Here is a 13020-nt window from a genome sequence, read left to right on the forward strand (position 1 = left end):
TTGGGGTCAGCAACAGTTGGCAAAACTTCCAGCTGAATCTTGATGCCAAACCCCTCCCCCCCGGAATTTCCAGTCAGGCCTCCCCAGGTGAGAGAGATGGGAGCAGAACATTAACCCAGGCTGGGGCTGGATCATCAGCCTCTGCTTCTCCTCCTTCAGCCACAGCTATGGGATAAAGATCACACAAAGCCCCGCCCTACCAGCTGCATGCCCTGCCCCTACCTCCTTCCTCATGGATCGGATCATGATCCTAAACGTTCTGCTCAGATCCTTCTCCAGCTCGAGCTCAGCAACACCCTGAAAGAGAAACAGCAGCAGCCACTTTCAATAGCTCTCTCCAAAGAGGACCCACAGTCCTGGCAGGCGGCTTGGCGGGAAGTGGCCTGCAGGGTAACACGGCACCGGTTTCCCAAGAATGGGGTTTTTGTTCATTATCAGCGCAGTTAAGATGGTGACATTTCAAAAGGCAACAAAACGCTCTGTTAGGAGAACCTGGATCTCCCATGTCAGGGGGTGGGAGAGCTCAGGGGCTATGGACTCTTATCTCTAGTTTTTGAATTTCATCCTATTTACTTCAGACCAGTTCTCCAGTTTGTCCAGATGATTTTGAATTTTAATCCCATCCTCCAAAGCACTTGCAACCCCTTCCCAGCTTGGTATCGTCCGCAAACTTTATAAGTGCACGCTCTATGCCATTATCTAAATCATGGATGAAGATATTGAACAGAACTGGACTCAGAACTGATCCTTGCAGGACCCCACACGTTACGCCCTTCCAGCATGTGAACCACTGGTAACTACACTCCGGGAACAGTTTTCCAATTGCACCCACCTTATAGAGTTCCACCTAGGTTGCATTTCCCTAGTTTGTTTATGAGAAGATCATGCAAGACAGTATCAAAAGACTGACTAAAATCAAGATATACCATGTCTACCTCTTCCCCGCTATGCAGAAGGCTTGTTACCCTGTCAAAGAAAGCTTTCAGGTTGGTTTGACACCATTTGTCTTTGACAAATCCATGCTGACTGTCACCTATCACCTTATTATCTTCTAGATATTTGCAAACTGATTGCTTAATTATTTGCTCCATTATCTTTCTGGGTACAGAAGTTAAGCTGACTGGTCTGTAATTCCCCGGGTTGTCCTTATTTCCATTTTTAGAGATGGGCACTATATTCACCCTCTTCCAGTCTTCTGGAATCTCTCCCGTCTCCCATGACTTCTCAAAGATAACTGCTAATGGCTCAGACATCTCCTCAGTCAGCTCCTTGAGTATTCTAGGATGCATTTCATCAGGCCCTGGTGACTTGAAGGCATCTAATTTGTCTAAGTAATTTTTAACTTTTTTTCCCCTATTTTAGCCTCTTCTGATCCTACCTCTTTCACGGGCATTTATTATGTTAGACATCCAATCACCACCAACCTTCTTGGTGAAAACTGAAGCATAGAAGTCATTAAGCATCTCTGCCATTTCCACATTTTCTGTTATTGTTTCCCACCCTTCATTGAGTAACAGACCTACCCTGTCCTTGGTCTTCCACTTGTTTTTAATGTATTTGTAGAATGATTTATTGTCTCCCTTTATGTGTCTGGCTAGTTTGATCTTGTTTTGTGCCCTGGCCTTTCTAACTGTCTCTATGTACTTGTGTTAGTTGTTTATATTCATCCTTTGTAGTTTGACCTCGTTTCTACTTTTTGTAGGACTCTTATTTTTAGATCATTGAAGATCTCCTGGTTAAGCCAGGGTGGTCTTTTGCCAGACTTCCTATCTTTCCTATGTAGGGAGATACTTTGCTTGTGTGCCCTTAACAATATCTCTTTGAAAAACTACCACCTCTCTTCTATTGTTTTTCCCCTTAGACTCACTTCCCATGGGATCTTTCCAGCAACTCCCTGAATTTGCGGAGTACCGCAGAATACAGTCAATTCCCTACTGTCAGAAACCACAAGAGGCATCCCCAGAAGATAGTTTGCTGCGAGGGACATTGAACCTGATAGACCAACCCTGATCGCAAGGGATTCTCCGGTGCGGATAACATTCGGGCTCCATGAGACAAGGCTCATGCTGTCTAACCTGCAAAGGGGACGTAGCAGGGCCTCGATCCTGCACTGCAGTGATTCTCCTTTGCAGCATGCTGGTAGCAGATCCTGGCGCTAGAGTCAGCCATGGGTGGATCAGCCCAGAGCAGGGGGACATGCTAATGGCATGGAGCCAGCAGAGTGGTTCCTATGCCGCTCCCCTCCTGCTGCCAGGGGGAGAGGGCACGGCCATGCACCCAGCCAGCTCGGTAGCACAAAGATCAACTTTCCCCCTCCTGAGCTGAGCTGCGAGCTCCTCAGACTATGTACAAATGGAGCCGTTAGCTAACGGGCAGCCAAAACCTCCTGAGCTGAATGAAAAGTGGAGTTTTGGAGCTAGCAAAATTTTAATTCCTCCTTTGCAAGTCTGATTTCAGGCTTGATTTGAAAAAGCAGATTCGCTTCCTTGAAGGAGCTAATTCGCAGGTGCCCAGCTAATCAGTGCCACTTCTAACTGTGGGTCCGGCGGGCACAGCTGGGCAAATTGTAGGTGCTAGTACTTGCACCTGCAATCACCGGCTCTTACCTCTCATTATTCTTGTGAAAGCTGCACAAGCCACTCCGAGCTGAAGCCAGCGCCAGCAGGGATGGCAGCCCTGGTGTTTGAGGCTTTGGAAGCAGCTTGCATGGTCCCATCAGACCCAAGGAGGATGCCTGTCTCATGCGCTCTCAGCACGGAACCCAGGGGTTCTGGCTGGGTTTTCATTCATGTTCCCTGCATAACCCAGGCATGAGGCCCCGGGTGCCTCAAAAGCAAAAGACTCTTTAGCCTGAGACCTTAGGAAGTGGAACCAGCGCGTGTCCCAGCTTCCCACGCATTTCACGACCTGCGACGTAGGACACTGTAGCGATACAAGTCTGCGTCTTACTGCAGCGCCTAAACAGATCTCAGTGCCGGTCTCATGATCCTGCCACCCCCTGCCTGCTGCTTCTCCCAACCCTGCCCTGCTTCTGCTGGCCCTCACCTCCCTCCACCCACTGACCTCTTGCACACTGGGGTGGAAAAAGTAGAGTCCTCCCCTCAGTCCTCAGCCAGGGGGAAGCCTGCAGCCCTAGAAGGCTCTCACATCCCTCATCTCCTCCATACAGTAAGTCACAGCTTCAGACCTGCAGCCAGGCTGGGATTTTCAAAGGAGTTACGCACTTTTACCCCACTGGGCTCTTTTAAAAATTCCAGTCTAAACTCAGACAGTTCCTTCTGAGACATCAGTAATTCTCCAGATTTCCCGACTCCCAGGCCTGTGTTCATTCCCATAGGCTACACTGCACCCAGGGGCACTGGTAGGCTTCAGGGAGTGGAGAGACGAGGGGCAGGGCTGGCCTAGCAAGGGGAGTCGTGGGGCATGATCAAGGGGCCTGAGCAGAGCCAGATGCAGGGAACCCTGGTCTAGAATAGCAGGAGCACCGCAGGACAGGAGTGAGGTGCATCAGCAGACAACAGTGTGGGGGAGCCCAGGCTCATACGGGGTGCAGGACTGAGCTGTGTTGGCAGAGCTGTGAGGAGTGCAGGGGCGTGGTTCTGCCATCACTGCAAGGACAGGGGGTGACGCAGGCCGGAACTGAGGTGCCTCAGCAGAGCTGCATCCTCTGAAGCTTATACAGCACCCACCCTCGTTAAGCCAAAGTATTCGTCCATCGCTTTGCTAAGCAGACAACAGTCCAGGTTTCATATCCAACCACTGCAGCTCTGCACCGCAGGATGCTGAGCAGATGCCCCCCCCCCCACCATTTAAAAAAAGCAGACAACAAAAATACTGCTGTGTCTGGATCCGCTGCACCCTGTCCAATTGGGCATCATGCACATGAAAGGGCGGAGAAAGGAGCCAAAAACATAAATGGGTTCCAGCTGGATATGGAGATTTAACTTCCAGATGAAGACAGCATGTTGATGGAGTTTAATAAACTGGCGGTTAAGGCAAAGCTGTGATTTCTGCTCAAACCTGGGATTTGTCGGGCTAGAACAGCACACACTTGCAAACCCTTCATGTTGAGAAAGATTCCACCGTGCTAGCTGGCTCTGGGGGCTTTTCCCTGCCAGAGGGGTGAGCTTTAAAGATGAAGGTTCGTCTTGAATTATAAAGCCAGAGGATGCCTGACATGGCTCCTAGAGCCAGGTACAGAATGCTTGTTTGGACGTGTGGTTAAAGGCTGTTTCATTAAGCCACGCGGCTGTCCTGGGTATTTACGACCATACTGTTCACTGCTGTTCCAAACTCCTGCCTGGGGAACGGCCTTCTATTTGTATGATCCAAAAAGCGCACCTGTATCCTTGTACGGGGTCAGGCCAGGTGCAAATACCCATTCAGGTGCTTAGTTACCCCTCTGCCTGTGCAGTTGTCCCGTTTGTTCGTGCAGAGGCAGCCGGGATGCAGCTTCCGCACTCCGCTTGCAAATGTGGTCTCGGCCATTCGGGCAAAGTGAAGAGAAGCTCATGGGCTCACCCGGAAGGAAACATCCACCATGTATCGCACACGGCTTCATTTGCCTAGCTCAGAAAGAAGACAACCCCACAGCGTTTAATAGGATTCCAGAGAGTTGGGGGTTTCAAATTGGGGGGCTACGCAGCCTGGCTGCTGCTCTGTGTAAATCTCACACTAGAAAGACCCAGTTTAAAACCCCTGGTCAGCAAAGCGGCTCCAAACTAATGGCAGGTCAGTCACATCCCTGGATGGGAACTTCCAGACCCTGCCATCACTGCGCTTCGGATTCAGAGCCTCCCCTTCTTTCCCCAAAGTTTTCCAATAGCTCCTCACTCCTCCAGGAAAATAAGGTTGGATTATAATCTCCCCACCCAGCCACCACGCTCTGCTGTGAGAATCAATGCTATGCCTGTGTCACAAACAGATAGTTAAGGGTTAATGTCTCTTTTACCTGTAAAGGGTTACAAGCAGTGAACCTGGACCAGCTGACCAGAGGACCAATCAAAAAACAAGATATTTTCAAATCTCAGTGGAGGGAAGTCTTTGTTTTGTGTTTGTTTGTCTGTTCTCTCTGGGTTCAGAGAGTAACCAGATGTACCTACAGGCTCTCTAATTTTCTGTTCAAATAGTAAGTACAACTAGAAGGCGGTTTAGTCTTTTTGATTGTTTTCTTTATTTGCAATTGTGTATTTTGCTGGAAGGATTTTAATTTGTATTTGTGCTGGGGGGAAAGCTTCTCTCTAGTGTCTATAAGCTGAAAGACCCTGTAACCTTTACCATCTTAATTACAGAGACAACTTTTACTTTTTTCTTTTATTAAAAACTTTTCTTTTTTAAGACCTGATTGATTTTTCCCCCTTGTTGAGGCTCAAGGGAATTGAGTCTGTACTCACCAGGGAATTGGTGGGAGACAGGGAGAGAGAAGGGAGGGGGGAAGGTGGAATCCCTCTGGTTTTAGATTCACGGAGCTTGAATCTGTATTACCTCTTGGGGAGGGGAAAAGAGGAGGGGGAAGGTGCATTCCTCTCTGTTTTAAGATTCAAGGAGTTTGAATCACAGTGATCTTCCAGGGTAACCCAGGGAGGGAAAGCCTGGGAGAGGCAACGGTGGGGGAAAGGGTTTACTTTCCTTGTGTAAGATCCAGGGGGTCTGGGTCTTGGGGTCCTCTGAGAAGGTTTTGGGGGGACCAGGGTGTACCAGGCACTGCAAGTCCTGGTTGGTGGCAGCACTACAAGATCTAAGCTGGTAATTAAGCTTAGGGGGGATTCATGATAGTACCCTATCTTTTGGATGCTAAGGTTCAGAGTGGGGGTTATACCATGACAGCCTGCGTCTAGCCCCTCTTAAAATCCCATCCCTTCAATTCCTTATTCTCATCCTCAAGGCCCTACGCAGCAGAGCTCAGAATATCCCCTTTCATTCCTTCTGCCAAGGCCTCTTTGCTCACAGGGCAGGAGCATCTGCCTATTTTGAAAGCACCAGCAAGTCCCTTTGTTCTTTCTTTATCTCCTCACCTGCCTGCCAAGCACGACAAACAAAGCCCTGCTCTGCCTCTTGGCTGAAAACACATCGAGGCGCCATCTGCCTAATTATCATTTAAAAGACGAAGTGCAAAGGGAATATGCGAGGCCAGGGCGGAATTCACGCTGGAAAACTCGCCATGCACCACCAGTGTGAATCAGCTAATCGGATTTCTAACATGCTCTAAGTGACACTGGCTCGGCCTTCTGCCTCCGACAGGTGGAAATACACTTTCCATCCTCAGCGCAGCTCAGAGGCCTGGCCCCCAGCTCCGAGATGAGCCTGCTAATGGTTTGTTAGCCACCTGCCCTCTGTGCAGAGAGGCTGCCGTCTCCATTTAATTTTGCACAGAATACAAGGACTGAGCAGGTGGAGTTCCCACCCTGCTCCAGACAGAGGGCACATCTGGAGTACTGTGTCCAGTTTTGGGCCCCACACTACAAGAAGGATGTGGAAAAATTGGAAAGATTCCAGCAGAGGGCAACAAAATTATTAGGGGGCTGGAGCACTTGACTTATGAGGAGAGGCTGAGGGAACTGGGATTGTTTAGTCTGCAGAAGAGAAGAATGAGGGGGGATTTGATAGCTGCTTTCAACTACCTGAAAGGGGTTTCCAAAGAGGATGGAGCTAGACTGTTCTCAGAGGTACCAGATTACAGAATAAGGAGCAATGGTCTCAAGGAGCTAACAGAGGACGTATCTGAGTCTCTAGCTATTATCTTTGGAAAGTCATGGGAGACGGGAGAGATTCCAGAAGACTGGAAAAGGGTAAATCTAGTGCCCATCATAAAAAGAGAAATAAAAACAACCCAGGAAACTACAGACCAGTTAGTTTAACTTCTGTGCCAGGGAAAATAATGGAGCAAGTAATTAAAGAAATCATCTGCAAACACTTGGAAGTTGGTAAGGTGATAGGGAATAGCCAGCATGGATTTGTAAAGAACAAATTGTGTCAAATCAATCTGATAACGTTCTTTGATAGAATAACGAGTCTTGTGGATAAGGGAGAAGCGGTGGATGTGGTATAGCTAGACTTTAGTAAGGCATTTGATACAGTCTCGCATGGTATCCTTATCGATAAACTAGGAAATACAATTTAGCTGGGGCTACTATAAGGTGGGTGCATAACTGGCTGGATAACCGTACTCAGAGAGTAGTTATTAATGGCTCCCAATCCTGCTGGAAAGGTATAACAAGTGGGGTTCCACAGGGGTCTGTTTTGGGACCGGCTCTGTTCAATATCTTCATCAACGACTTAGATGTAGGCATAGAAAGTACGCTTATTAAGTTTGCGGACAATACCAAACTGGGAGGGATTGCAACTGCTTTGGAGGACAGGGTCAAAATTCAAAATGATCTGGACAAATTGGAGAAATGGTCTGAGGTAAACCGGATGAAGTTCAATAAAGACAAATGCAAAGTGCTCCACTTAGGAAGAAACAATCAGTTTCACACATACAGAATGGGAAGAGACTGTCTAGGAAGGAGTATGGCAGAAAGATCTAGGGGTCACAGTGGACCACAAGCTAAATATGAGTCAACAGTGTGATACTGTTGCAAAAAAAGCAAACGTGATTCTGGGATGCATTAACAGGTGTGTTGTAAACAAGACACGAGAAGTCATTCTTTCGCTCTGCTCTGCACTGGTTAGACATCAACTGGAGTATTGTGTCCAGTTCTGGGCACTGCATTTCAAGAAAGATGTGGAGAAATTGGAGAGGGTCCAGAGAAGAGCAACAAGAATGATTAAAGGTCTTGAGAACATGACCTAAGAAGGAAGGCTGAAAGAACTGGGGCTGTTTAGTTTGGAAAAGAGAAGACTGAGAGGGGACATGATAGCAGTTTTCAGGTATCTAAAAGGATGTCATCAGGAGGAGGGAGAAAACTTGTTCACTTTAGCTTCTAATGATAGAACAAGAAGCAATGGGCTTAAACAGCAGCAAGGGAGATTTAGGTTGGACATTAGGAAAAAGTTCCTAACTGTCAGGGTAGTTAAACACTGGAATAAATTGCCTAGGGAGGTTGTGGAATCTCCAACTCTGGAGATATGTAAGAGTAGGTTAGACACATGTCTATCAGGGATGGTCTAGACAGTATTTGGTCCTGCCATGAGGGCAGGGGACTGGACTCGATGACCTCTCGAGGTCACTTCCAGTCCTAGAGTCTATGAATCTATAAGTTGCAGTGAGGGAGGTTTAGGTTGGATATTAGGAAAAACTTTTTCACTAGGAGGGTGGTGAAGCACTGGAATGGGTTACCTAGGGAGGTGGTGGAATCTCCTTCCTTAGAGGTTAAGGTCAGGCTTGACAAAGCCCTGGCTGGGATGATTTCATTGGGGACTGGTCCTACTTTGAGCAGGGAGTCTGACTAGATACCTCCTGAGGTCCCTTCTAACCCTGATATTCTATGATTCTATGCTACACGACCGCTGAAGTTCATCTAACTTACGTCGCTCAGGGGTGGGGAAAAAGTGACCCAAGTTACAGAGACTGAAGCGCTCTCCACACTGGCGCTCTGTCAGCAGGGGATGCTCTCCCCTTGGCATACGGCGTCTCTGCCAGTCACGCAGCTGCGCCAATGTAGCACTTCTAATGTAGACATGCCCAGAGTAAAACCAAACCGCTTGTACTCTGCCCTTTTCCCCTCCCCGGGGCTTGGAACTCAACCTGAGTTCTCCCCCAAACATACCTGCTCCTTCACTGTCCTTGCAGGACCTCTTCTGCCCTCAGCCCTTCATTCCCACAGCCCCCAAGAGACACACCAATCCCTCTTGTACCCGGGGCTAGCTAACGAGAGCCACCTGCCAGCACCAGTCGGCTGCAATCACTCCACACCCGCATGTAATTACGCCACATGCCTGGCTTTAACGTCAGAGACATTCCCAGCAGGCTCTAGCACCCGACACGTATTAGGGCTCCTCTTCATCTCGATCCGCTCTAGCCCTCTCTGGGAAGAGCCCATTTGGAAGGGGTTTCAGTCGAGGCAGACATCTGCCAGCTGTGACGGGTTCTGCAGCCACGTGGCCGTGGGCGTGTCTCTCAGAGGGATTCCAGGCTGCCCTGGTACTAACCCATTGCCCTGGAGGGCACCGCACATGAAACGTGAGCTTCCTCGATTCCATGACCGTTTCTAGACACTTGGACATTGGAACTAGTTTCCACTGAGGTTGAGATCTCCAAAGGTGGTAAGATGGGAGGAGCAGTGCCCAGGAGTCTGCGATTGTCCCTTAACTCTTTCGGAATTGTGGTCGGGGATCTTTAACCCCCTGCCTGGGCAGATACCAAATACAGGCAGAATCAGTCTCAGTTTAACATCTCATCTGATGGACAGAGCACACCCACTGGTACACACTGCATCATCAGTGGGACATATGACCAAGGGTGGAGACAGAGCATTACCAATGGAACCATTTCTGTCAGGCAAACTTTCCCCGCTCCAGCTGTTTTACTACCTTATGAGCTCTCCCTTTCCGCTCAACTCCATTTATGGCTCTCTGGGGCTAGATCTTCGACTGGTGGAAGCCATCAGAGCTAGACTGAAGTCAATCCAGTTATATGGATTTACAGCAGCTCCGAATCTAGCCCTCTAGCCAGAGCCATCTTTTATATTTCCTCAGGTGGAGCTCTCTGTTGATGCCTTACATCACGGGACTGGCAGGCAGGAGAACAGGACCCATGGAGCACATGTACCCAGCGCACTGGGAATAGAACGTCTTTGGCTCGTACTCACCGGCTCCTGGAAATAAAGCTGATAGTTAAACACAGGATGGGATTTGATCATCTCCATGACATCCACATTGGGGTTGGCAGGTCTGAAGGGCGTGTTCAGTCCAGCCACTGCCCTAAGACATCAGCAGCAGGAATCAGAGAGGGAGAAACCAAAAGACCCAGTTTACAACCAAGAATGATACACTCTGATTTAAACGGCAGACCCCGAATTCACACACTGGCATTGAGCTGTGAGTGCACACAGGGGCATTTATATGGGACAGGAAGTCACCCATGGGGAAGCTCCAGAGAGAAGTGAGATATGGACCTTTTCAGGTGCTCGCTCTGACCTTCAAGCACATGGAGCACCTTACCTAGAACTCCACCGTGAAGGAGTTTGGAGATTAAATGATAGGGGAGCCATCCAACGGTGACTTACCTCACTCGCTCTGGGTAAAAGAGGGACATGTTCCACACCACAGCTCCGCCCCAGTCATGGCCGATGAACACTGCCTGGGAAATGCCCTAGGGGAGTACGGGAAACAAGTGTGTCAATGGGTTAGTGCTTTGGGGGAGCGAATGGGGTTTCCAGGGCAGAAGGACTCAAGTTACTCTGGCGAGCCACACAGGAGGGTGACCCAGCACTTACCAGGGGGCACGAAGGGGCTTTGGAACAAGGAGACATTGGGAAGCTCTCCACCAGCCAGAGCGAGAGAGGAGTGCGGCTGAGTTTGCCAATGTGGCACTGTCTTTCTCCCCTACTCCTGCTTCCCCCACACATTCAGAGGGCTCTGCGCCAGTCCAGGGATCTGTCCAGGGCCTGCAGAACAGGCCAATGGTCATTGTTCCCCAGCCCGGGGAGGATGGGGAAAGACAGCCAGGGGAGGTGCATTTCCACAGCCCAGCCTCTGGGGCGGGGACGGACTAGCTGCACAAACCCTGACAGCCTGGCTCCAGTTGAGTAGCAAAGTTAGGGAGCTCCGCTTCATCACCTGGCCCCGCGGCAAGCGTTACTAGCACAGAGTTCTTTGCTTGCACTGGGCTCCTAATCCAGCAGGCTGGGTAGCCCACCCCGAGTGAAAACCAGTCTACGAGTGACCTCGCGAACCCCTGGGCATGCGAGCCAGCGTACCAGTCTGATCGCCCAGGACAAATTTCCATTCACAATGCCCCGCCGGGGGCCGATACAGGAACCAAAGCTTCCTCCCGCCAACCTACAAGCGGGCTCTCAAGTGCAATTCAATTAGCTGCTGGCTGGAGTTTTGCTGGGTCTGTTACAGATGACTCAGTTGCTCTCCTGCCTCCCACTGGCTGGGAAGTTTAAGGCCAAAGGCTGGATTCAAAGGGGACATGGAACGTGGTGTCAGCTGGACTCTGGATACTCTCACTCCCTTAGCCCTCCTGACACTGAGGAGCCTCTAGTGATGTAACTTGCAAAGGGGCTGGGAGGGGGGTTTCTTCCAGTAGCGCAGAGGCTGCTTGAACTCCAGCCTCCTTCCGCCTCCTGCTCGGCGCGTTCCTTGGGTCTCTCGGCACGTGGCCTACGGGGATTAGCCTCCCTTACATTTCCAGCAGGCGGCCACGGTTGAAGCGGAGCTGTAAGCAGCAGGGTCAGTTACGTGTAGGCGAGTGGGTACAACTCCAAGGCAGGGCAAGAAAGTTAGGAGCAGCAGAAGTGATCAATTTAAGCAGGGCAAACCCTTAGCGTAACCACACTTGGACTCATTTAAACTGCTCTTAAGCTTAGCTCCGTCAGGCCTGGTCTATATACAGCATTTCACAGTCTAACCAGAGGTGTGAATTTAAAGCAGTTTAGTTAAAGCAGTTCACAAGGGCACAGGGGCACTCCTACTGGGGTCGGAGAGGGGCGTATTACAGCTTAGCCTGAGCAGATCCCGAACAGACTGAGGACAGGGCACTGGAATAAGTCGGGATATTATGGGTTCTAGTCCCAGCTCTGCTACTGGTCTGGACAACTCGCTTCACAGAATATCAGGGTTGGAAGGGACCTCAGGAGGTATCTAGTCCAATCCCCTGCTCAAAGCAGGACCAACCCCAACTAAATCACCCTGCCCTGTGCCTCAGTTTCCCCCACTGTATAATGGGGATAGTGATATTTGCCTCTCTTTGAAGAGCTGCAGGTGGACAGTGCTACGTGAGAGCTAAGCACTGCTGTTAGCCACCACCTCTTAACACAATGGCTTCCCAGTGAGGGCTCAGCTGCTGTCACTTGCCATGGGTGGCATGGCCTTGCCAGACAAAGCCCTGGCAGAAGGTCAGAGGGAAAGGGACCCGGCTCCCAGGAGATGCCACTAAACCAACTGCAAAACAGCAGCAAGACAGAGAAGAGGAAAGCAATTTGTTCCAGTTTCCATTGGCCAGCCCCTGCGTTACCCTGAAAGGGGCACTGCCAGTTTTGAAGCACCGTCTGTTTCAACAAGATACAGCTCGATCCACAGCGTTCCCTGTTCAGATGTTATTTATTTGTGTGTCCTGGTAGAGGCTGGGCCGGCCAGAATCTCTCCTCCCTTGCACGTCCAGCCGTGCTGCAGTACCGAGTTTTCTTCAGATGGCACAGAACGCCCCTGGGGCACTGAGCCCCCTTGTGGGGACAGGGTGGCAGGTCTGGATTTCACAAATATGACTACTTTGCGTTTCGCTGGTGCTCTCACAGCACTTACAAATGCAGGCACCATTATCCCCAGATGGGAAACTGAGGCAGAGAGAGGGGGGAAGTGACTCACAAGGTCACACAGTCAATCAGTGGCAGAAGTGGGAAGAGAACCCTGTGCATTAGCCATTGGACAACACTGCCTCCTTTTCAAAGGGGACTGGATACCGAAATGAACCCCGGCCACTGTTCTGCTCACCTCATCTCTGCTAGTCTGAGGTACTTGCATGGCCCCAACTTCCATCGTACCCAAGCACCTCACGATCTTCTGTGTGTTTATCCTCAGAACCCCCCATGAGGCAGGGAAGAGCCATTAGCACAGAGGGGAAACTGAGGCACAGAGGGACTAAGGCAGATGGCAGAATAAGAAGCAATGGTCTCAAGTTGCCGCGGGGTGGTCTAGGTTAGATATTAGGAAACACTATTTCACTAGGAGGGTGTTGAAGCACTGGAATGGGTTCCCTAGAGAGGTGGTGGAATCTCCTTCCTTAGAGGTTTTTAAGGTCAGGCTTGACAAAGCCCTGGCTGGGACGATTGAGTTGGAGTTTGTCCTGCTTTGAGCAGGGGGTTGGACTAGATACCTCCTGAGGTCCCTTCCAACCCTGATATTTAAAAAAAAATG

The 13020-nt window shown here is 50.0% G+C and overlaps 1 protein-coding gene across 2 annotated transcripts in view; it reads right to left on the reverse strand.

The window, feature by feature from the left end:
* LOC127048819 (bifunctional epoxide hydrolase 2-like) overlaps positions 1 to 13020 on the reverse strand; it is a 106988-nt gene that overhangs the window by 11803 nt on the left and 82165 nt on the right. For both annotated transcript variants that reach the window (XM_050948833.1, XM_050948832.1), the window contains exons 11-13: positions 10167 to 10252; positions 9750 to 9861; positions 223 to 297 (exon numbers count right to left, since the gene is read on the reverse strand). In XM_050948833.1, the coding sequence (XP_050804790.1) occupies positions 223 to 297; positions 9750 to 9861; positions 10167 to 10252 (273 nt within the window). The remainder of the gene's footprint in view (positions 1 to 222; positions 298 to 9749; positions 9862 to 10166; positions 10253 to 13020) is intronic.

This window comes from Gopherus flavomarginatus, chromosome 4 (genome assembly GCF_025201925.1).
Source record: "Gopherus flavomarginatus isolate rGopFla2 chromosome 4, rGopFla2.mat.asm, whole genome shotgun sequence".
NCBI classification, from domain to species: Eukaryota; Metazoa; Chordata; order Testudines; family Testudinidae; genus Gopherus; species Gopherus flavomarginatus.